Source organism: Pinus tabuliformis, chromosome 5_2, assembly GCF_031772625.1.
Source record: "Pinus tabuliformis cultivar Carrire ecotype Pingquan chromosome 5_2, CPIR1, whole genome shotgun sequence".
In the NCBI taxonomy this organism is placed as follows: domain Eukaryota; kingdom Viridiplantae; phylum Streptophyta; class Pinopsida; order Pinales; family Pinaceae; genus Pinus; species Pinus tabuliformis.
The window spans coordinates 741,730,588-741,756,316 of NC_142306.1; the positions used below are offsets into that span (position 1 = coordinate 741,730,588).

A 25,729-nucleotide genomic window follows, 5' to 3' on the forward strand; every position below is an offset into this window, starting at 1 on the left:
TGTTCTTTGTTTCATCTTTTCATGTTTGGTTTCCTCTCTTATCAAAATGTGTTTGTATTATATGCTAATAACCATTCTTTTATATTTTCCTTGCTTGGGAAAGTTTGTTGAATGCTCAAGGGTTATGAAGGAAACCTTAGAAGATAAAGCATGGTAGAAGTTTTGTTGTAAAGGAACCTCTTCAAGAATTGATGTCCTACAAGGTTTGTTAAGAAACAACTCAAAGGTATGTCTTAGACCATAAGCTTTGTTCTCTTCATAATAAAGGTATATTTATTCCTTTTTAAATTTGCTTTACATTACTAACATCATTATATCTAGGGCTTTGAATCACAAAGATTCTTGTTAGGGTGATTAATCATTAGATTGAACCTACCCTCATTAAAATCACAATTTTTGTGGAACCCTAAAAGGATCTCTGTAAGACCCTAACCTAAGGGTGTGTCAATATTGATTATGAAACCCTAGTCTTCTTAGGGTTGTTGATGAAATCTAGTAAACATATTTATTTTTAGGGTTTTGGTACTATTATTATAGAAACCCTAGTCCTTTTGGGTTTGTTGTGTTATGTATTGAAGTCCTAGATCTTTAGGGCTTGGTAAATTAGGGTTTCTAAGCAAGACCCTTATATTAGCTAAGATGATGTCTAGAGATTGTAACCCTAGGTATATATTCATCTGTATGATCGAAACCCTAGTCTAAATGAATTTTTTGTTTATCTATCTTCAATGCTTTGATATTTGTATCTTGGGTTTGGCTAGTAGATATTGTTGTGATATGCTTGTGCATGATTATGAAATCCTAGATATGTATATATGCTAACCTAATTGTTGATGATCATAGTTTGTAAATTCTATGGTTTGTAACAAATCCCTAGTAGAGTTTAACATGAAAATTCTGAAGTAGCTAGGAGGCTGAAAATTTGCAATAGTTGCAAGGCCGAAAGTTCTGCAGTAGTTGTAGTAACTGGGACCAAAATTTCTGGGATGTTGCTAGGCTGAAGTTGTTTAACAAGAAGAGAAGATTGAAGGTTGTTGCGTCATATTAGAAAGCTTACTTGGTGGAGGAGGAAGGTTTGTTGGTTAAGGTCTTGGTTGTCTCACTGTCATATGAATCTACTAAAGGAAGAGTTCTTGACTGGGTTTTCCCCTATATAGGGGTTTTTCCCTAGTTGTGCACCTACATCTGGTGTCCTTCATCTTCGTGTTTTGGTTTTGTAATTGCTTGATTAACTAAGATAAAAAGAAGAACATAAGAAAGATAATAATAATTTAAGAAAATCAGAAGTAATTACCAATAAGAGAAAATCTTTCTGCCTTTCTAATTTTCCAACACAATGTCGGCCTTCAAAGGCCCCCAAAGTATGTTGATGCTCAACCAACTCCTTGGCATGCAAGCCTACCCTCCTAGGTTTCCTGCAATGTGGATGAATGGGCTTCCAAGGTGAAAATGTCCTCAAAATTATGAGCCAAATCCTTAAAAGGGTGAGGCCCCTAAAAACTGGCTTCAAAACCCATGTGTATGATGCTTCCAAGGGAGAGTTTTATTCTCAAATTTCAGCGAATCATACCTCAAGTCATGGGAGGGGGCTAGTAAGTCCTCACGTCCTGAATAGAACCCTCAATATTATCTTGAATGTGGTTTCCCCCAAGTGACGTGGCATAAGACTCAAAATGAATGACCAATGTGAAAACTCCAGATGATGCAACATGGAATGGCATGAAGCCCTGACACAAGAAAATAGCTCAAAACTGTGTTTTTCCATTGACTTCGGAAACATGAACTTCTTCGAGACATGTCAATTCCCTTGAGAACTATGAAGATGCCCAAAAATCAGGATGAATCCAAATGCCTAAAAAGTATCATTCCAGGTCATAGGGTCCATCCTCATGTCATCAAACCCTCTTTCTCATCAATAGCCATGAAAACAAGAGTGTACCCTAGCTGTCTAGAGCTCAAAAATATGAGGGTTGGTGAAGAAATTCAATAGGATTACCCTTTTCCAAAACGAGGGGTAACACACAACATAAGTTAAGGTTTGAACCAAAAACTTTGGGTCAAAAATGTTTCCATAAATGATTCATTGCCCCAATTTAACTAGAGTAATCTGCAAACTAAACTAAATAAGCATATTCAAGGCTGCAATTAGTTAGCGTAAATATGGATAGTTTGAATCCAAATGATCTATTCAGAACGGAGCATCTATAATCTATGAAGTTAGGCTCACTCAGTAGAATTGAATAATTGCGTTAGCAATATATGTATAGACCCTTGTAGGTCTTATGCCATAGTAATGTACTAATGACGTCTAATAAAGTCCATAAATCTAAGAATCATAGGACGACAATTATCTAACTCAATTATGGCACCTACATTTTTTGTTTTATGGAGGGTTTCTAATATGAAGAAACATGAAGAATAAAAATCCACAAGCACCATATCTATAACTCTAGACAAAAATTAACATGAAACTAGTAATTAATAGAATAACAAGATCGTAGTATGATAGTACCAAAAGGTGCATTCTACAACCTAGTATGAGTAGATGTGTAATGGGGTTAACAATGACATCAACATACATCATCCTGCATAATATTTGAGAAAATAAATTACATTCTTAAGGACATAAATGAAGCCAACAGAATCTAATGAAGTAATAGTATTGAACAAAAAAAATATCAATTAACCTTGGAAATGCAATATCAATTAAATAACAACTTCATAAATTATAGACTACATTGATCATCTTACAGTCATCTATGGATTGATTAGTGTCATCCTATAAAGCACAATATCCTTTCTTGAAAATAGAAAAACAACACCAGCGTAAATCCATTTTAATCCCTAACTTACAAAATGCCTGGGGGATCAAACCCCTTAAGTTGCAAATCTTCTCTCAATTTTTTGCACCATCAATATTGTTTCAATCTCAAGAGAGCCAATCTTTCTCAATGCTTGATAGCTCCATGATTAAGATGAATCTATGTTGGTAAAGAGAGGATTTAAAGATAAAAAAAATTATTATTTTATTAAACCATTTGATAGTTATTTATTCATGTATATTTGAAGGTGGCATTTTGCACTGTGGAAATATTTTATTCATATGAAACCTACCTTAGGGTCTGAGACAATCATTCCCATGACATAACCCAGCAAGTCCATGCATGATTGAAGAGAGTTTTGAACACCACCTACAACACCACGATCTGATTCAGGGACAGAATCCTGCATGCAACAAATAAAGGTCAATAGTGAAGACTAAATGCAATAGTATTATAACTTTTATGCATTACCTACAGGTCAAAAACAAAAAAATCTTTAGTAGCTTTATAATATTCTTAATATGCAAAATGGAAAACTTGATATTGATATTGGAAATGATAGCAATGTCCACAGCACCAATTCAAGGAGGCAACTTTTAAATGAGAAAAGCTTCAATACAATGTGTTACCACTTAAACCCTCATTTATGGAGATAAAGTTATAAAGCTCAAGAAAGGCCTCACCAAGAACTAAGAAGAAACGCTATTTTCACCTCACCAACCTTCTTTACACCTTAAGTCAGCTCTTTTCCAGCTCAAGTAGGGCTTACCTATATTAGGATTGCTGGAATTTTAAGTAGTGTGTACTAAGGTGATAGGAAGACTGAATTCCAACCAAATAGATTTGGCAAAGTTAATGAAATAAAGTGGATGAAGAGTGAAGATTAGAATTTTATCCATTGGGAGAATGGGGTCAACACAAGGTTCAAATGGGAGGCTACCCTAGTGATAGAAAGAGGACAATATGGCTGAAATATACAAGCAAAATGTGCCCTCTCCTTGCTGCCCTAAATCACAGAAATGTATCTAAGGACACTAAATTGCATTCAATCTAAGTTGCAGGAAACGTGGGCAGGGGGTCCGTTTCCCCAGGGGAAACGAAACGAAACTCGTTTCCCCGTACCGTACGGCCTGGAAACGCGTTTCCGGCCGTACGGCCACGTTTCCCGAAACGGAAACTTGGCCGTACGGCCGGAAACGCGTTTCCAGGCCGTACGTGCCACGTTTCCCCCAAAAAAAACACTTGTTTTTTAATTTTTTTTAATTTTTTTTTATTTTTTTTAGGGTTTCCAGGTAGGGTTTCCAGGTAGTAAATGTGATGTAAATTTAATCTTAATGTTTAAATGTTTATGTAAGTAAATGTATCATTCATGCTTTATGATTGCACATATATATAATAATAATTTTTAATATATATATATATATATTATTATATATATTCGCGTTTCCCCGTTTCCAAAATTTGGGGAGGTCGTGTTTCGTTTCGCTTCCCCGTTTCGTTTCGCTTCCGCGTTTCCCCGTTTCGTGCAACTTAGCATTCAATATTTAAGGAAATCAGATTTATCAAGACTAAAGTCAATGTGGATTTATACAAAAGGTAAAGAAAGAAATGCACTCATAAACAAAATTCCATTGACATCCTAAATGGAAAATGGAAGATGTACACCAAATCTTTACTCTAGTATATCTCTAGATATTTCACCAATAAAAGAAATAGAAATAGAAATATGAAAGACTTCCTCAACCATAGGATAATTGTGTACACCCTCCAAGAACATACAAAAGATATAGCATGAAGCTCCAAAGGATTTCTCCCAAATCCAACATGCCAAAGGAGGGAGTGACAAAACCCTTATATAGGTTTGAGTTTGTTAGTTTCTACAGCATCATGTGTGTTCTAGCCACGAAATTTGGTGGAAAGGCTAGAATACATGAGATCTTCAAAACCCAGAAATCCTTTCGGGAAATTCCACCTAGAAGTGTCTCAATTAGATTATTATCCGATTTTTAAATATTCCCTAAGTCTAAACTTAGGGAATACGGTTAATTAATCAATATTAATTGAGATAAGGTGAGAATCATCTAGAAACTCACACGGATTGACAGAGAATTAATCTGGGCCATCGATTATGATTTAATCTTGGTCGTTGGTGCTCCAACAAATGATTATAAGAATTCAATGGGTAGATGGAAAACACACCAGTTGCAGATACTCAGTGATCTAAGCAGTTCGATTTCCCAATGGCAGATGATTCAGCAGTGAGATCGAGGTAGTGATCGAGTAGCAGGTGGCAAAGGGATAGCATAGTGATTTTCCGGAGGAGTTTCCAGTTCTAAAGGAACCAGAAGAGGAGGTCGTAATTATTCTTGAGGAGGCTACGTAGGGGCTGCATAGTGCCTCAAGAAGGGTAGTTCGATTTAGTTGTGGAGTGGGTTGTTTCAGGTGCCAGACGCCGGGAAAATTTCCAAAAGACCTGGACAAAGACTTCCAGTCGCAGAGACATGCAAGACGTCTGCTTCAGAGGGAGTTCCGGGCTGAGCGTACAAGGGACTGTGCAGACGTTGACATAGATCATTCCAGGGATCGGTTTCTGAGCCTAGACTGAGCCAAGATTGCTTGGAAAGGAGGGTAAACTTCCCTCAGATATTTTGGCCAGTATTTCCTTTAGATAGAAACACCAGTTTGGCATCATTTTATTGTACTCAAAATTTTTGTTGCATAATAATAATAAAACCCTCATCTGTTGCAGCAATTTTCCCGCATTGGGTTTTTTTCGATGACGATTGTCCAAAAATAACAAAGTCAAAATTTTATGTGTGTTCTAAAATCTCTCAGTTTCTAGTTTGCTATTTTTCTGCAATATTTTTATGGTGAAAATTACAGTTGTGATTTTATTTATTGTTTTCTGTATCAAATAAACTGCATAATTAAATTTATAGTTAAAAGAATAATTTCCAGTTGTTGCAATAGATGAACTTTTCACATGGTATCAGAGCGTAAGTGATCAACTAGGAAGCTCAAAAGCAAAGCAGAAAATTCTACTGCCCAGAAGAAGCAGCAGGTCAAAATTCCTAAGGCTACGCAGTTCGTTGACAATCAAGCCGAATTGCTAGGGCAAGAGTTCGATTTTTCAGTGCAGTATTGACATAAAAATTCAATTTGCCCAAGATTGTGATTCCAACAGTCAGGAAGCAGCAGTAGCTTAGATTTCCGCTGAGCATATTTCTAGTTGGATGTAGAGGGTTTCGCAGTTGCAGTATCAGCGTCGAGTGGAAGAGGAATAGCACAAAAATTGTCCTTCCTATTACCATGGACAGAATTGATATTTAGGAGGCTTCAGACTTGTCTTCTAGGTTGGAGGACGAATTTGCTTGCTTGTTAGGATCAATTTCACAGGGTGTCTTGTATATAGACAGTGGAACATCAAATAAGATGACAAGGGTTAGAGAATATTTCTCTAGCTACAAGGAGGAGCAGATGGACTTCCAGATTACTATGGGAAACAGAACGAAGTGTACTCCAGTAGGGATAGGTACCAACGATTTCCAGAGGGATTTAAGAGAAATCACTAGTGCTACAAATGTATTGCATGTCCCAGGATTTGGTATGAACCTGATTTCAGTATCCTAGTTATAGGATAAGGGATATGATATCCACTTCGTAGGGAAGAAGTGTTCGTCAAACACTCAAGCTAGAAGAAGGTAAGACAGATTGGAGTTCGAAGCAACAGATTGTACAAGTTGCAACTCAACTCTCCAATGACACTAATAGGGAGTGACAATAGCAGTGGGAAGGAGTTGAATGAGCTATGGCATAGGAGAATGGGACATCTACAACATGCAACACTCAAGATGCTCAAGGAGACAATAACAGGGGTTCCAGAACTTGGCATGGAACACGATGATGTGTGCAGATGATGCGTACTTGGGAAGTATGGTAAGGCAAATTTCCCAAGAAGTGACAATAGAGCAGATGGCATGTTAGAACTTATACATTCAGATATTTATGGTCCGATGTCCACTTGAGCTCTCAGTGGTGTCGAATACTTCGTCACCTTTATTGATGACCATTCTAGGAAAACCTAGATCTACTTCTTGAACACCAAGGATGAGGTCTTCGATCATTCCAGGGAGTTTAAGGCCCTCGTAGAGAATGGGGCAGGGAAGCAGATCAAGGTACTTCGTTCAGATAATGGTGGAGAGTATATTGATAAAGACTTCATAGATTTTTGTGCGAAGGAAGGCATCATAAGAAAATGGAAAGTTCCATATAATCCACAACAAAATGGGGTAGCAAAGTGGAAAAACAAAACCATAGTTGGGGCTGCAAACGTAATGTTCTATGATCAGGATCTGCCCAAGTTTCTATGGGCAAAGGCATGTAATACGACAATATACATTCAAAACCAGACTCCTCATAGAGCATTGGGGAAGAAAACGACAGAAGGGGTCTTCACAGGGAAGAAGCCAGAAGTTAGTCACTCTAAGATCTTTGGCAGCGTTGCTTATTGCCACGTGTTAGATGAGAAGTGTACCAAATTGGATTAGAGTGCAGAAAAGGGGTTTCTCGTTCGGTATAGTGAGACCTCGAAGGCATACAAGATCTACATTCCTAGCAATAAGAAGATTGTAGTAAGACGAGACATAAATTTCATGGAAGAACGAACTTTCAAGAGATCTCGTGAGATGCCTGCAAGTGATTAAAGCTCCATTGGTCCAGCAACAGGAGAAGCCAAAGGGGCAGATAGTGGGACAGTCACAGGGATCCAGTACGGTAACGAATGCTGGTATTTCCTCAGGAGCAGGGAATCCAGTGAGATCTCAGGGGACAGAGCAACAAGGGCAGGATGAATATGAGCTAGTAGAACTTCCCACTACTAGTGGTCAAGCCAGCAAAGAGGTTCATTAGAAATTGGGAGATGCAAAGGAGTTTGTTGTAGCTCCTAGGATGAACAAAAGACAGTGCCGACAGCCTGACAAATATCAAGCATTGGTAGCTCAAGTTGCAGAACCTTCCAGCTTTTAGGAAGCCGCACAACATCAGGTGTGGGTAGATGCCATGGTAGAAGAGTACAATTCTATCATGACGAATGATGTTTGGGAGGTGGTGCAAAGACTTGAGGATAGGTCAGTTGTAGGTTCTCGATGGATCTACAAGATCAAGTATGCTACAAATGGCAGCGTAGAGAAGTACAAGGCTAGGTTCGTGGCAAAGGGGTATGCACAGAAAGATGGGATAGTATGAGGATACATTCGACCTAGTTGCCAGATACACCTCTATTCGGTCAGTTATATCCCTAGCAGCGTAGATGGGATGGCAGATTCACTAGATGGACGCCAGGACAACATTCTTGAACAGGGTGATAAAGGAAGAGGTGTACATTGGACAACCAGAGGGCTTCGAGACTCATGAGAGACGCATTCATGTGTGAAGATTGAAGAAAGTTTTATAGGGGATCAAACAAGCTCCCAGGGCATAGTATGGTCGGATTGAAAGCTACTTGCAACAAATGGGATTTGTCAAGAGCGACACAAATCCCAACCTTTACTATTTGATGGTAGAGGGTTAGCCACTCATCTTAGTATTGTATGTGGATGATCTCTTCTTGACAGGATCATCAGGGCTCATAGAAGATTGCAAGAGAACCCTGGCAACAGAGTTGGATATGAAGGATTTAGGGTTGATGCACTATTTCCTAGGATTGGAAGTGTGGCAAACGGATGGGGAGATCTTCCTTGGCCAAGGAATATATACTACAAATATTCTGAAGAGGTTCAAAATGCAGGATTGTAGACCCATGTCTACACCCATGATCACCAACTGGAAGAAGATAGATGCATCAGATGAAAAGGATGTTGACCCCACCTTGTATAGACAACTTATTAGGTCTCTCATGTATTTGGTCAACACTAGGCCAGACATTTGCTTCACAGTCAATACCCTCAGTCAGTTTATAGTAGAATCAAAGAGGGCACATTGGACAACAACGAGGAATATTTTGAGGTATGTGCATGGCACAGTCGAATACGGGTTGAGATATACCCGAGGGGATGATGTCAGACTATGTGGATTCACAGATGCAGATTGGGCAGGCAGTTCAATGGATAGGAAAAGTACCTCTGGGTATTGCTTTAGTGTTGGATCAAGAATGGTTTCTTGGTGTCACAGGAAGTAGAAGTCAATAGCATTGAGCTTTGCATAAGCAGAGTATATGGCAGCAAGCACAACTACATGCGAAGCTATATCGCTTCGAAAGATGCTAGTAAGTTTGTTCAGGTAGAAGATGGAGGCGACCAGTGTCTACTGTGATAATCAGAGTTGCATAAAGCTCTCTGAGAATCCAGTGTTTCATGACAAGTTGAAACACATAGATATTCGATGTCATTTCATCAGAGATTGTGTACACCGTGGAGTAGTCCAGCTATAGTATGCTCCCACAGAGGAGTAGGTTGTAGATATACTCATGAGCGCTCTAGGGAGAACTAAGTTCGTCTATTTCAAAGAAAAAATGGGTATGGTGGAGAACTCGTTTTAGTAGCAAGGACAAATTATTTTGAATGCTTCTCAGTTGCAGGGGTTGTCGTGCAGATGCAGTGTTGGCAGTAGTTCAATAGTGTCAGCAGCATCAGAGTTGCGCAGCAGTTGGTGGGCAGCAGAAGCCAGACATCAGCAGCGTGACAGAGGTGATACAGAGATAGGGTGTTGTGGCAGGATGTGCAGCGCTAGAGTGAGAACACAGTCCTCGCTAAGAGGGAGTGTTTGTTTCTGTATCATCAGATGTGTTCTAGCCCCGAAATTTGGTGGAAAGGCTAGAATACATGAGATCTCCAAAACCCAGAAATCGTTTCTAGAAATTCCACCTAGAAGTGTCTCAATTAGATTATTAGCCAATTTTTAAATATTTCTTAAGTCTAAACTTAGATAATATTGTTAATTAATCAGTATTAATTGAGATAAGGTGAGAATCATCTAGAAACTCACACAGATCAACAGGGAATTAATTTGGGCCATCGATTATGATTTAATCTTGGTCGTTGGTGCTACAACATAGGATTATAAGAAGAAGTCGATGGGTTGATGGAAAACACGCCAGTTGCAGATACTCAGTGATCTAGGCAGTTCGATTTCCCAGTGCCAAATGATTAAACAGTGAGATCGAGCCAGTGATCGAGTAGTAGGTGGCAAAGGGGAAGCATAGTGATTTTCCGGAGGAGTTTCCAATTCTGAAGCAGTGAGAAGAGGAGGTCATAATTATTCTCTAGGAGGCTATGTAGGGGTTGTGCAATGCCTCAAGAAGGGCAATTCGATATAGTTGAGGAGTGGGTTATTTCAGGTGCTAAAGGCCAAGAAAATTTCCATAAGGCCTAGACAGAGACTTCCAACAGCAAAGACAGGCAGGATGTCTGCCTCAGAGGGAGTTCTGGGTTAAGCCTACAAGGGACTGCGCAGAGCTTGACGCAAATCATTCCGTGGGTCAATCTCTGAGCCAGACTGAGTGGAAATTGCTTGGAAAGGAGGGTAAAATTCCCTCAGATATTTTGGCAAGTATTTCCTTTAGATACAAATGCCAGTTTGGCATCATTTTATTGTACTCAGAATTTCTGTTGCATAAAATAATAAAACCCTCATCTGCTGCACTGGTTTTCCCGCATTGGGTTTTTTGAGGGACAATTGTCCAAAAATAATAGTGTCAAAATTTTGTGTGTCCTAAAATCTTTCAGTTTCCAATTTTCTATTTTTCCACAATTTTTTATGGTGAAAATTGCAGTTCTGATTTTATTTGTTGTTTGTCGTAGAAAATAAACTGCATAATTAAATTTACAGTTAGAAGAATAATTTCGAGTTGCTGCAATAGATGAAATTTTAACAAAGCTCAACTCACTCTACAATAAATTAGTATTTTCCTTATTTGTTCTCCAAAGAAAACTAATAGAAAATATTACAATAAAATCCTAAGTTGAAAATTAGGACAAAAAGGTCCATACAAAATGCTAAATTAAATCTTATAGATGAATATGATTACGTATGTCATCTTCCTTAACCTTTAGCTCATGCAAGGTGTAAAAAGAGTGCCACTTGTCCTCATGTGCAAGGGCACTCTTCAAGCATAACCACCTCAAAAACTAATAATAAATTTTCAAGTCAAGTCAAAGAGTTTGGGTGTATCTCCAAAATAGGTGACTGATTGCGCAGTGTGTTACCCACCATTTTGTGGGTGATATCCCTAAGAGAAAAAAATTCTCCAAGATGGTTCTTAGCCGACAGCTAGTAGCCCCTTGTAGCCACCAACTAGCTCGTTGTGCCATTTCTCTGCCACCTAAGCCAACCATGTGGTCCCTCATCCATCGGCCATGATCGTATGTTTGAAGGTGGGCCTCCCAAACCTAAAGGCATGCCTTGTCATTTGGTAATTGATTATTGTAGTTTGCTTATCATGGACACTTCTGGGAATGGATTGATGGGGGGATTCGGTGGAAAGAGTGGGCTAGGTTTGTGCTCTAGTCCCCTAGACCTCTTTTGCATGTTAACCATGGACCCTAGTCCTGTGGGATCTCTTTTACTGACCCTTGGGCTTTAGGGACGGTACTACATGTGAAACCCCAATTTTGGTTGCATAGTCCCACTCCCTCATCCATATATATTACCTCCCTTTCCACTCATTATAACCCCATTCATCATTTCTCCTACCTGGGTCCACATTCCTCCACTGGGTCCACATTGGGTTAGCTTTCCCCTTCCCCTTGCACACAACTTGGGTCGAGTCTCGAATGATGCCCCGGAGGTTGATGCAACTGAAAATAAAAGTAAAAGCATAATTGGCCACATTCAACAGGAAATGTACCACAAAATTCAAAATATGGTCGGGACAAACACATTTAGCACGTGGGAAAAAGCCAATACATGAGCTCTACCCCATCATCATGGCCATCACCCTAGTTCCTATAGGCTCTAGATGAGCCTCCTTTATCATTTAGGAACCCATGATTGTCCCTGGTGGGCAATGAACCGCCCTACCTTAAAGGGGGTATCCACTGTTATATCTCACACATCATGCTCTTACCTCTTGAGCGTCGAACAATCAATTAAAGAAAAATCATAAAAGGAAAAAGGCATATAAAGAAGGGTGGAAAAATCAAGGTCGGGGAACCTCATGTACCACGATTGCTCCCTCCTATACATTATATACCCAAGTGTGGGCTTCCCTTGTATTAGCTACCCTTGTACCCCAGCATGTGACCCAGGGTTGCCCCTTTCATTCCCTACTCCATTCATCTCTTTATCACATGCCACCACCCTTTGAAGGATGTACCTTGGACATACTATCCCTTTAGAAGTAGAAACCACCTAATAGGATACTTGGTTAACCCCACTTGGAGCTTGGAGACATTAGCACTTGCCAAAGCCCACTTTTTAAGCTCGTTTACTCGATTTCCTTGATGAATTGTTGTGTTGGAAGGCTAGGGGACAAATTGGATCTTATGCAGGAATGCAGGTGGTCTCCATTTTGGGTTTGGTCTCCCTATACGGGCTCCTAACCCTCCAGAGGGCTACATTGGTACATGTAAGGTGTGTGTTAAGAGCCATGGGCCACCATAGCCGTAGAAAACACTCCATGGATCCCCAGGGATGTTCATAGATTTCTCGAGATTCACTTATTGGATGTACCATGCACTTGGCAAGATGACCCGGGACTTGTATGTTGATGTGGCATCACCTACACCATCATCTGAGCCCTTACAGATGGTTTACAGGCATCTTCGATCTATTTGGAGACCCATGAGGTTACTTATGTGCCCCACACCCATTGGGAGCACCACAGGTTTATTTGGTGGAGAACGAGAGGCCAACTCCTTGACCATTACTTTTTGGAGTCCTATTCATCATTATAGCACTTCTGGAGTTCATCAGTGTTCTTAAGAGGCCCAATAATATGTATTATTTATCAATTGGCCTCTTAAGAGGCTTATTATTATGTTTATGAGCTAGTTTGGTGAGCTTGCCACCACAAGTTAGTTATTTTGCACATTATTTTATTTTAGGGGTTGATGTAGGCCCAAGTAGCTAAATCTAACTCGTTAGAAATGTATAAATAGAAGTGATCAAAATTCATTTTAGCATCATCACTTGGATTTGGAACTAGTATCTCTTTAGATATTTCTCTATCCTTCTTGGAGGACGAATTTTTGGAGCATGGAATGAATTTTCATGTTTGGATAATTTTCATGTCTTGGAGCTTCTTGATGGCAAGTTTTTTGGATGTTTGGATATATTCTAATACATGTAAGTACATTTTAATGCTATTATTTCTTTCTGGTTTTGTCACATACATTGTTGCTGGGATTTCGCTATACTAGGGCTTATTTGTTGCATCTTTTATGTGAAGTTGTGGAAATTTTGTTTCTGGATAGTTAATGCTTCATGTATGGGCCATGTATAACGAATGAATGTTCCTAGGGATGTTTTATGACTTAAATTCATCTTGACAAGCCATTTATCTTGCAAAACGAGTATAAAGTCTTTGAAGTTGCTTTTGTTGTTGCCCTAATGCAAAGCAATGTTGTCATTGAGACATCCTTGACGTAGAAAATTCAAAGGTCCATAGTCATAATTATATTTGACTCCAATCTGCCCAAAGTATTAGGCATTGGTCCACCCAAAGGTGATCACCTTAAACCTATTTTCCTTCTCCCCTTTCTTGTTCTCTAGTTCTAGTCCTCTAGGTCACCTAGGGCATCAATTATCTCACGATCTAGCCATTCAAATACTTCGATTTTTGTTCCAAAATGGCGTTGGTGTGTTCACAAGAATCCCTCCAAATTTTATGAGCTTCCAACGGTGGGATATTGAGATACCACAAACCCTAGCTCGAAGACCTATTCTTGCCCTTGGTTTCCCTTAGGCTAGAAACCTCACTGGGATCCTTGCATTCCCTTTCATTGAAAATTCATTCCTTGATTCCTATGCCCTCCCTAATTAGGTCAAGCCTAAGTGGCACGAAACGCCGAAATGTTTCGGAGTTTCCAAAACAGGTATGTTTAGAAACGCCGCCTCCCAAAAATGGAAACTTTGGCCGAAACGTCAGCTGAAACATCATATATGTATATATAAATAAATAAGTGAATAACACATTATCTTTCAAGAAAAATGGGAATACGACCCATAGATGACAATTGAGAAGGAAAAACAAGCCTATATTAACTCTCATAGATGATTACATGATGGTAGAGTTTCAGCCGAGTTTCGGCCAAGTTTCGGAGTTTCGGGTACGGTACGGCCCGAAATGTCTGATTCTTAGAATTTTCGTGCAACATAGGGTCAAGAATATCATTGGTTGCTAAATCCTATCCCCTTAACTGAACCTCGGGTCCACTTGGTCCCGTGTGGTCCCATATCTTATCAAAGTCAATTTTTCAAAAACCACTTGGGAAACCAAGTTCTACAAGGATTTTACGGTTTAGGAGGCTCCTTCACAAGTCACATTCCCTAAGCCAAGCCCTCAAATCCCTATTCCCCTATCCTAGAGAATCTTGCACCTTGCATAAGAAGCAAGCAAGTCCCACTCTTGAGTCTCTCCTAGGAAAGGGTCATCAAGATCACTTCACATCCATCTTAGTTGATCCATCCTTCATAAGTGATTCTCTATATATCGGGTCTCCTCCCATCGGTGAAAGTCCGTAAATAGTAGGAAGCTTTAGCTGTGGTGACAGTGGTCTTTAGGTTCATTGTTGCTCTTGACCTAATGAGTGCCCCTCTAGAACCCCCCTGCTAGTTTGAGCGATAACATTTTGGTGTCGTTGTCGAGGACATGAAACGTGTGTTCCCTATACGACATATTGACATATCATTATTGGCGACTTCATTGGAAGAACGAAGACCTAGTTCTTCATTAAGCTTTAAATTTAATGCTTGTAGGGTGAAGCAAGCATCTATCAAGGCACTTTAATTCACCCTGGCGACTCCATTTCAATCCTAATATGCAAGATCCTATAAAATGGACAATAGTAAAAGAAATATTGATCTTGGTTCTGCATTTGCAAAACTCACTGACCAAGACATTCAAGAACTGCAAAAGAAAGGGAATAAATATGCAAAATCTTATCAAATGTATTGGAAAGTATGGATATGGAACTCATGCTTGGGTTTTATAAATCACAACAAGTGCAACTCGACATAATGAGGGATTTTTATAAGGGGAATCCTAGTCACCTCTTTGACCTTGATCGCCTAACCTACGCTTTGAATATTCTAACTGACCTAATCAATGATAAATGTCATAGTCAACCGCAAAGTCCCACAATGGGTAATCAATTGGATGACATTGAAGAAAGCTAAAGCGTGGGTGAGGATGATGAGAAAATGTCAGTTATAGAATTGGGAGACTATGGTGATGTTGGGAGACAACTAGAACGGAGTGGGCGGGGGTCAGAGTGACAACCGTCCTGAGCATTGTCGTGGTGTCTATACAATTTGGGCGACAAGTCCCATTGAGACTTCACCCTCCCCTTTTCCCTTTTCTATTGTTCATCATCCTGAGTCTTCATCAAGTGATTCCCTCACACCTTGTCATATGATCTCAAGTGATCGTCAGCCCTTTCCCCCTTCCGAGTATAATGTCAAGGAAGAGCCCCTCATTGATTATACTTAACCTCCTTGGACACACCCTCGGGGTCTTGATCACTCCATGACCTCCCATCTCCAATGTGACCATCACCTTGAGCGACCTATTTATTGTACCCCTTCCTTCCCGCACCCTTCATTCCCCTCTCATCACAACCTTGTGGCATCTACAAAGCACAATATTATAAGCAATGATTGTGATAGGGAGTTCTTAAGAGTGATCTTTCATTCCATCATTGTGTACTTAGAGGGAAAGCCCCGCACTTCTAGATTGACCTATTCCCCTTCTCTTAGGGCTTCCTTTTACATCAAATGGAGATCATGTTTTCCCACCTCCCACCCACTTCACCCTCCATGTGATTGTGTCCACATTCTCTTCGGGTTTTGTTTCATGAGTAATCATATTGGCAGGCATATGTATAGTGACGTGATGATATGTTGGTTGCATTGGCTTTATGAATACACTTAGCATTAGCATTATTATATGCATGTTAGGGTAGGATGCATTGCATGTTGATTTTTGCATTAGAACTAATGACATATGATATTTGTCATGATATATTAGCTGCATTTAAATTTAAAAACTGCATTTACTTCTATAAGTCGATTTTATGAGTCTAATCCAAGCATGTGCGATCATGAAATGCCGCGAAAGCATGTTGCCCTGTGTTTTCCATCTATTATATGTGCAAGTAACAGGTCTACGGTAACCAAGAGATTGTTGGAGTTCTCGTGACCTCCCATTCAAGTAGCTTCATCCACTTCTCGAGAGATCACATCCCAGTTGAACCTAGATGTTACCCACTATTTTGTGGATGATATCCCTAGGAGAATTTTTTTTCTCCCAAATGGTCCTTAGCCAGCAACCCCTTGCAGCCACCAACTAGCTCGTTGTGCCATTTCTCTGCCACCTAAGTCACCCATGTAGTCCCTCACCCATCTACCATGATCGTATGTTTGAAGGTGGATCTCTCAAACCTAAAGGTATGCGTTGTCATTTGGTAATTGAGCATTATAGTTTGCTTATCATGGACACTTCCGGGCATGGATTAATGGGGGGATTTGGTGGAAAGAATGGGCTAGGTTTGTGCTCCTATCCCCTAGACCTCTTTTGGATGTTAACCTTGTACCCTAGTCCTATGGAATCTCTTTTACTAACCCTTGGGCTTTAGGAATGGTATTACATGGGAAACCCCGATTTTGGTTGCGTGGTCCCGGTCCCTCATCCACATATATCACTCCCCTTCCACTCATTGTAATCCCATTCATCATTTCTCCCACCTGGGTCCACATTCCTCCACTAGGTCCACAAAGGGTTAGATTTCCCCTTCCCCTTGCCCACACCTTGGGTGGTGCCTGGAATGATGTGCCAGAGGTTGATGCAAGTGAAAAGAAAAGTAAAAGCATAATTGGACACATTCAACAAGAAATGTACCACAAAATGCAAAAGATGTCTGGGACAAACACATTTAGCACGTGGGAAAAATCCAATCCATGAGCTCTACGCCATCATCATGGTCACCACCCTTGTTCCTACAAGCCCTATGAGCCTCCTTTTTTAGTTAGGAACCCATGATTATCCCAACCCCTAGTGGGCAAAGAACTACCCTACCTTTAATGGGGTATCCACTGCTATGGGGTATCCACTGCTATATCTCACACATCATGCTCTTACCACTTGAGCCCCGAGCAGTTAATTAAAGAAGAATCATAAAAGGCAAAAGGCATATATAGAAAGGTGGAAAATCAAGGTCGGGGCACTTCATGTACCATGATTTCTCCCTCCTATACATTATATACCCAAGTGTGGGCTTCCCTTTACTAGCTACCCTTTTACCCCAGCATGTTGCCCAGGGCTGCCCCTTTTCATTCCCTACTCCATTCATCTCTTTATCACATGCCACCACCTTTTAAAGGATGTACCTTGAACATATTATCCCCTTTAGAAGTAGAAACCACCTAATGGGATACTTGGTTAACCCCATTTAGAGTTTGGGGACATTACAACGTGCCAAAGCCCATTATGGAAGGGCGTGCCATTCTGAAGTCCCCACCTGTTGTCCATGGTTTGTAAGTTCTTTTACTCGATTTCCTTGATTATTTGTTGTACTAGAAGGCTAGGGGACGCATTGGATCTTATACAGGATTGCAAGTGGTCTCCATATTGGGTTTGGTCTCCCTGTACGGGGTCCTAACCCTCAAAGGACTACATTGGTACATGTAGGGTGTGTTGAGAGCCATGGGCCTCCACAGCAGTAGACAACACTCCATGGATCCCAAAATATGTTTAGAGATTTCTCGAGATTCACCTATTGGACAAGGAAGATGCACCTGGTTCACATTTTCCCATCTAGCCCCACAGTTGTTGTTAAAATTGGCAACTATGGCCAAACTCCATGTGGGTCTACTTATTCATGGCAGCGAATATTTTTCTTAGATTTCTCTCGTTGAGACGTGTAAGATTGATCTAAACATCATCTGATTCTGACAAGTATTCATGGAGATATGAATTTATTTGTGTTAAGTGGCAATTTGTCAAGGTCGGCCAGCAACCAAATTGCCCCCATCTATCCTCAACGTGTTACTATAAAAGGAGGTGGCTTGCAAATCATTTGAGACACACTCGCACCTCTTGTGATCTCTTCCTCTCCACTTGTCTTTGGGTTTTGGTGGGAGGAAAGATCTTAAGGTGATATGCTGCCCTCAGAGGGGATGCCCTAGATGATTTCATGGGAAAGAAGGATCTACGCAGACCTAAAGATGTCCTAGCTCCTAACGCTGGCATGGAGATGAAGGCCTAACATAGTTATGAAGATAGGCTTCTAACGCTGCCATAATAAAGCCCTAATGCTGCCCTAACAAGGAACCTAATACGTTGTTCTAGACCACAGTTTAAGGAGGGTTATTATGTGCCCTAAAAGCTGTGAATACAAGCCCTAGCCGCAGTCCTATTGGGAGGACTATAGTCTTAACCTAGCTGCAGACAATGAAAAGATTTGGCCGCAGTCCTAGGGGATCTCTAGCAGTCAAAGAGAGCTACCATACACTACCTAAAAGGTTCCTCATCCACAGTCTAAACACTCAGTTTAATCCACAGTTTCAAAGAGGCATCTATCTGCCCTAGCCGCAGTGAAAGGTGAAGGTTACAACCACCGAAATAAAGGTCTCTAGCAACTGTCATTTGTGCTTCAAACCGCAGTCAAAGTAGGGCCAATACTGCCCTAGTCTCAGCCCTCAAGGAGGTCATCTTGGCCGCAGTTGGAGAGGACCCTATCAGCCACAAATGATGAAGTTAAAGAGGTCCATATCTCTGTAAGGAAGGAACCCTTAGACGCTGTAAGGAAAGTCAGCTAAAGTAATCATATCACAATGTCACATTGTTGTAGATGACAACATGGCCCATTTGAGATCTGTTATGGGCATGTTGATGTTGTTCTTAAAGGGGCAAAAGAATCCACAAAGAGAGAAGTTAGGGTCTACTATTTGAGGCCTATTGGATCACTTAGCTACAACAAAGAAATACCCCTACCAATCACCACCATTATCAGCATCAAGTGACTGTGTTGTAGAAGTGTGATGACTATGCAGTAATAAGGTTGATTGGAAGACATTTCTGTTCAAGGATAAATATAGTTGGGTACTATATGTCAACCTTACTTGCTGCATAGATTGTGTTAAGGGTTGCACAAGTCATTCTTGAACCTCAACTTGGATCATGACTATATCAAGGATAAGGAGTGAAGTTTAATGTGACTGCTTGTACTGTCATCATGTTTAGATGCAGCGTAGTTGGATGCAACATGGTGTTAGAGACAGCATGCATGGTGCAGCATAGTGTAGCATGGTGCAACACAATGATGGGTACAACACAATGATAGGTACAGCACAGTGATGTGTGCAGCATAGTGATGGGTGCAACACTGTGATGGGTGCAGCATGGTGATGGAATCACCTTGGAGAATCAGTTGAAGCAGTATGCCTTCACCTGAGTTCAAATCAGCTACCTCATGTGTCATCTTCTTAGTGAAGATCTCTGCTCTTATCTTGTCAAGTCAAAATGTTTACTTCTGATGTATATGTACTATCTCTCTCTCTGTTGAACTATTGTAGAACATAAGAAGAATTGATCAAGGGTTTCCCCACATTGGGGTTTGTCCCTAGCTAGCGCCACATCTTGTGTCCTCTTGTCTTGGCTTGTTTTCTGCAATTTATGTTTATGTTCTATCTGCATTTTACTATCATGCTAAATGTGATTGCTAATCTGGAATTGATATTGAGCTAATATGGAAAATTGAAGTAAATTTTCTCTTAGCATAGAACATATCTAAAATTAACATGGTATCAGAGTTGAGGTGAAAACAAAGCCCAAGAAAGAGTGAGAGAAATCACCGAAGACAGTTGGACAAGGTCAAAAGCTGAATGGGTTCCTCATCCCTCTTTCTAACAGAAGACAAGTTCCAATCATGGATGGAAGATGTCTCTGAATCTAACATTGGAAGAGCAAGAAGTGTTGGATTACGTAAAGGGTAAAATCCCGAAGCCTTCAAAAAATGCACCAGCTACAAAGAAAAAGTACACTAAGGGTGGAAGAAAAGGCAGATGCCTTGCTTAAGTTTGGCCATTATGTGAAGGAGTGTCCGAATAGAAGGGACACATCACTTGATGATGATAACAATCATTCCAGGGGTATCTTCAATGATTGAAGGAATGACAGGTACAATGGCAAAGGAAAAAGGAATGCAGGTCATCAGGTAAATGGTCGACTCTTCAAGAAAGCAAGGATCTCCAAGTATGAAGAATCAAATTTTGTTTCGGATAAGCAAGAGGAGTATCATCTTATATCAGCCCTCTTCACTACCTCTCCTCTAGACACTTTGGAAAAGTGGTATATTGATAGTGGTGCTTCAAGGCACTTCACCGGACACAGGGAAGCGCTCTCTAATCTGATAGAGAAGGAAACAATCATGGAGATTATTCTTGGAGATGATGCCACCTATCCCATAAAGGGTGTAGGGAATGTTACTCTTCAATTGGATTAGGGTATATGTACCTAATATCAAGAAGAACCTGGTGTCCATTTTGGCAATGGAAGACATTCATCAATGGAAAGGTATGTATTTGAAAAAGGACTTTTTAAAGATGCTTTTACTCTTGAAGTTTAGGGTTAGCAATTTGTATCAAGTTGCTGGAAGTCCAATGGGGACCATGTCAGTTAAAACATCTCTTCTATTGCACCAGAGGTCTGCTCATTATGGGTCCCTACCCGATGAGAGTCAGATGGTGATAGGGATGCCTGAATTCAAGAAGAGCATGGAGGTACATGTCTAATATGTACCGAAGGAAATCTTACAAAGGGGACCATTCCCCTCATGTAATAGCAAGACCTCAAATGTGGAACAACCCGAGGGGTTTGAGATTCATGATCGGGAATCTCATGTATGCAGGAGAAGGAAGCTCGCTATGATTTAAAGCAAGCACCCCGAGCTTGGTATGAGAGGATTGACAGCTATCTGATGAAGATGAGTTTCACTAAGAGTGAAGCCGATCCAAACCATTACTTTAAGGTTGTGGATTATAAACCTCTCATACTGGTACCTTATGTGGAGTCTGGACGATCTCTTTCTGCCAGGTACAGACCCTCTCATTTACAAAAGTAAGAGGGAGTTGGATTCTAGATTTGGAATGGTGAACTGCAAGCCCGTGACTACCTCAATGAAGCCTAACTTTAAGAAGTTATGCGGTAGTGATGCCAGACCTGATTTGGGAGATGCCTCTGAGTTTCATAAACTCATACTAGCATTGATGTTCTTGGTGAACTCCCGTCCGGATATATGTTTTGCAGTTAGCATGTTGAGCTCATATATGGTTGAGCCTCATTGGATTGGTGCCAAGAATCATTTGAAATATCTTTAGGGCACAATCTCTCATGGATTGAGATACACTGTCGGAAATATGAAGCTGCATGATTATTCTAATGCTAATTAGGCAAGCAGTGTGGAGGATCGCAAGAGCACTTCTGGGTGTTGGTTCTCTTTGGGTTCTGCTTTGATATCCTGGATGAGCAGGAAGTAGAAGTCGGTTGCTTTGAGCACCGCTAAGGCCAAATACATAGTTACGAGTATGACCTCGTGTGAAGCTGCCTGGTTGAGGAAGCTCTTCAGTGAGTTGTTTGGACACATGCTAGATACCATCGTGATCTTTTGTGACAACTAGAGGGGGATTCGATTGTTGAGGAATCCCGTGTTCTATGATCGCTCCAAGCATATAGACATCAAGTACCACTTTATCTAGGATATGGTACATCGAGGAGCAAGAAGGCTCCATCGCATTAGGACTAATGTGCAGGTCGCCGATATTCTGTCGAAGCCCCTAGGAAAGGTCAAATTCTTGACTTTCTGAGAACGACTAGGAGTCATGGAGAGACTCTCTCCTAAGGATCCTGTATGATATGGACATTGAGCTCTGGGAGCTCCGGGGGGCTTGGGGGTACATCTTGGAGCAATGAGAAACCATAGGGTGAGTGGTTCAACCTCCCCCTGGTGGTCTACTATGTAGGAAAGATGAGTGGTACATCCTTTTCCTGCCGAGACACAATCATAGGGTGAGTGGTTCAGCCTTCCCCTAGTGATTTTTTGTGTAAAAGGTGAGTGGTTCAACCTTCCCCTGGGATACCCTTGCCGACATGTAGGCAGGATGAGTGGTTCATCCTTCTCCTACTGAGGCATCCTACCCATGCAATCTGGGACTCATGGGAAGTACCACTCATATGGTCAATGAGTAGGGAAATGAGGATAGGGACCATAGTAGTACCAATGGACACATCGTGTTACTACCATACTCCCTATGCTAGGGTGATATTGATCTGGGATCAATTGGAACTGACTTCGGGTCAATAAGAGTGATATAACTCACTCTCTTTTGGAATTGATTTCGAATTAGTAAGAGTGGTATGATACACTCTCTTTATTTGGAACTGATTTTGGATTAGTAAGAGTGGTATGACACACTCTCTTTATTGGAACTGACTTCAAATCAGTAAGAGTGGTATGAGACACTCTCTTTTATATGGGACTGACTTCGGGTCAGTAGAGGATGGTATGATACATTCTCGATCACTTCTTCTTCTTCATAGTTCAGCAGAGCAAAGCAGAGCAGTGCAAGGCATTGATTGCAGAGATGGTACATTCTGGCAAATGAATGGGTAGATGGAGTTCTCCCTAGTTCAAAGAGAGTGTTAAAAGTGGCAACTAGGGCCAAACTCCGTGTGGGTCTACTTATTCATGGAAGTTGATATTTTTCTTGGATTCCTCTCGTCGAGGGTGTAGGATTGATCTAAAGATCATCCGATTCCAACAAGTATTAATAGAGATATGAATTTATTTGTGTTATGTGACAATTCATCAAGCTCGGCCAGCAATCAAATTGCCCCCATCTATCCTCAACGTGTTACTATAAAAGGAGGTGGCTTGCAAGTCATTTGAGACACACTCACACCTCTTGTGATCTCTTCCTCTCCACTTGTCTTTGGGTTTTGGTGGGAGGAGAGATCTTAAGATGATACGCTACCCTAAGAGGAGATGCCCTAGAAGTTGTCATGGGAAAGAAGGATCTACGCAGACCTAAAGAAGATGCCCTAGCTCCTAACGCTCGCATGGAGATGAAGGCCTAACACATTTATGAAGATAGGCTTCTAGCGCTGCCCTAATAAACCCCTAACGTTGCCCTAACAAAGAACCTAATACGTTGTTCTACACCGCAGTTTAAGGAGGGTTATTATGTGCCCTAATAGTTGTGAGTACAAGCCCTAGCCGCAGTCCTATTGGGAGGAATATAGTCTTAACCTAGCCGCAGATAATGAAAAGATTTGGCCGCAATCCTAGGGGATCTCTAGCAGTGAAAGAGAGCTACCATATGCTGCCTAAAAGGTTCCTCATCCACAGTTACAGCCACCAATATAAAGGTCTATCAGCTGTCATTTGTGCTTCAAACTGCAGCCAAAGTAGGGCCAATACTACCCTAGTATCAGCCCTCAAGGAGGTCATCTTGGACGCAGTTGGAGAGGACCCTATCAGCCAGAAATGATGAAGTTAAAGAGGTCCATATCTTTATAAGGAAGGAACCCTTAGACGATGTAAGGAAAGTTAGCTAAAGTAATCATATCACAATGTCACATTGTTGTAGATGACAGTGTGGCCCATTTGAGATCTGTTCTGGGCATGTTGACGTTGTTCTTAAGGGGCAGAAGAATCCACAAAGAGAGAAGTTAGGGTCTACTATTTGAGGCCTGTTGGATCACTTAGCTACAACAAAGAAATACCCCTACCAGTCACCACATTATCAGCATCAAGTGACTGTGTTCTAGAAGTGTGTTGACTATGCAATAATAAGGTTGATTGGAAGACATTGTTGTTCAAGGATAAAGATAGTTGGGTAATATATGTCAACGTTTCTGCTGGGCTAGGCCGCAGGCCATAGCCAACAGCATAGATTGTGTTAAGGGTTGAACAAGTCAGTCTTGAACCTCAACTTAGATCATGACTGTATCAAGGATAAGGACTGAAGTTTGATGTGGTTGCTTGTACTGACAACATGTTTAGATGCAGCATTGTTGGATGCAGCATAGTTGGATGCAACATGGTGTTAGAGACAGCATGAATGGTGCAGCATAGTGCATCATGGTGCAGCACAATGATGGGTGCAGCACAGTGATGGGTGCAACACTATGATGGGTGCAGCATGGTGATGGAATCACCTTGGAGAATCAGTTGAAGTAGTATGCCTTCCCTGAGTTCAGATAAGCTACCTCATGTGTCATCTTCTTAGTGAATATCTCTGCTCTTATCTTGTCAAGTCAAAATGTTGACTTCTGATGTATATGTATTATCTCTCTCTTTGTTGAACTATTGAAGAACATAAGAAGAATTGATCAAGGGTTTCCCCACATTGGGGTTTGTCATTGGCTGGCGCCACATCTTGTGTCCTTTTGTCTTTGCTTGTTTTCTGCAATTTATGTTTATATTCTATCTGCATTTTAGTATCATGCTAAATGTGACTGTTAATCTGGAATTGATATTGAGCTAATATGGAAAATTGAAGTAAATTTGCTCTCAGCATAGAACATACCTAAAATTAACAGTTGTACCATGTTGAAATTTCTAAGTCTGACACGTCAGAAATTCCTACTGCATTATCTGGTTTATTATCTCCCACTTGTTCTTTCCATTAACAAGTTATTTATAAATATAAATATTGAAATCAACACAAATGCAGCCTCAACACATACACAGATCAGCAACTGAAATAACTGAGACACTCACATAAGGGACACCGTTATGTTTGGACAATCGTCCTTGGAAAAACCCAAGGAGGGAAAATCGGTGCAACAGACGTGAGGGTTTTATTATTATGCAGTTTCTAAATACAACTAGGGTGCCAGAAATGGCTCACCCTTCAGAGCATTTCCTTGGCAGAAGTACCTCTCCTCAAAGACAGATACTTTGGCTGATCAGCGACCAAATGATCGATCCCACGGCAACTATGGTAGCTCCTTAGCTGGACAACGAAAGCTGCTCCAAGCTTCTCCATTGCTCTGTGTCATTCTCGAGGGACTTCGTCACTCTCTCAGCTCTAGTCTGCCCCACGAAAATCTCCAGCACTGCCTCTTGTCCCTGTGTTAGCTCTGCTAGCCTCTGTGTTAGCCACTTGGCTCTCTATGTCAACCCTCTGACCCTCTGTGTCACCCACCCTGGCCTCCTCAGCCTTTGCGTCACTCCCAGCTGCCTCTGCGTCAACCTTCCAAGGCTCTGCGACGTCTCTCTAACACTATCTCTGCCTCTCTGCTATGTATTCTCAGCGTTCTGCCGAACTGCCCCTCGCTGCAACAAATCACTGGTTCGATTCTCTCAGCAAACCCCGCTCCAAAAAATCGAACGGACTGATCAATTTGGTGTGTCTCCAACTGACCCTCAAGCCTCCTCTTATACTTTTCCTGTTGACGATTCAACGACCGAGATTAAGTCCCTAATCAACGGCTAAGATTAGATTTGGCTTAATCCTCGTTATTTAGAACTTTCTCACCCATATTATATTAATACACATTTATATTTTAATTCTCCTAAGTTTAGACTTAGGGTCTCATTAAAAATATTATTTATTTTAATATCTCTCCATTTGGGTGGAATTTCCCCAAACGATTTCTGGGTCTTGGATACCTCATGTGCCTTAGCCTCTCCACCAATATTCATGGCTAGAGCATATCCGATGCTACCAAAATCCAACATACCATACAC

General features: G+C 40.9%; 1 protein-coding gene across 4 annotated transcripts in view; it reads right to left on the reverse strand.

Moving 5' to 3' along the window:
* LOC149161369 (solute carrier family 40 member 1-like) overlaps positions 1-25,729 on the reverse strand; it is a 380,866-nt gene that overhangs the window by 120,784 nt on the left and 234,353 nt on the right. For all 4 annotated transcript variants that reach the window (XM_089436970.1, XM_089436971.1, XM_089436969.1 and 1 more), the window contains one exon: positions 3,115-3,225. In XM_089436970.1, coding sequence (XP_089293096.1) covers positions 3,115-3,225 — 111 coding nt within the window. The remainder of the gene's footprint in view (positions 1-3,114; positions 3,226-25,729) is intronic.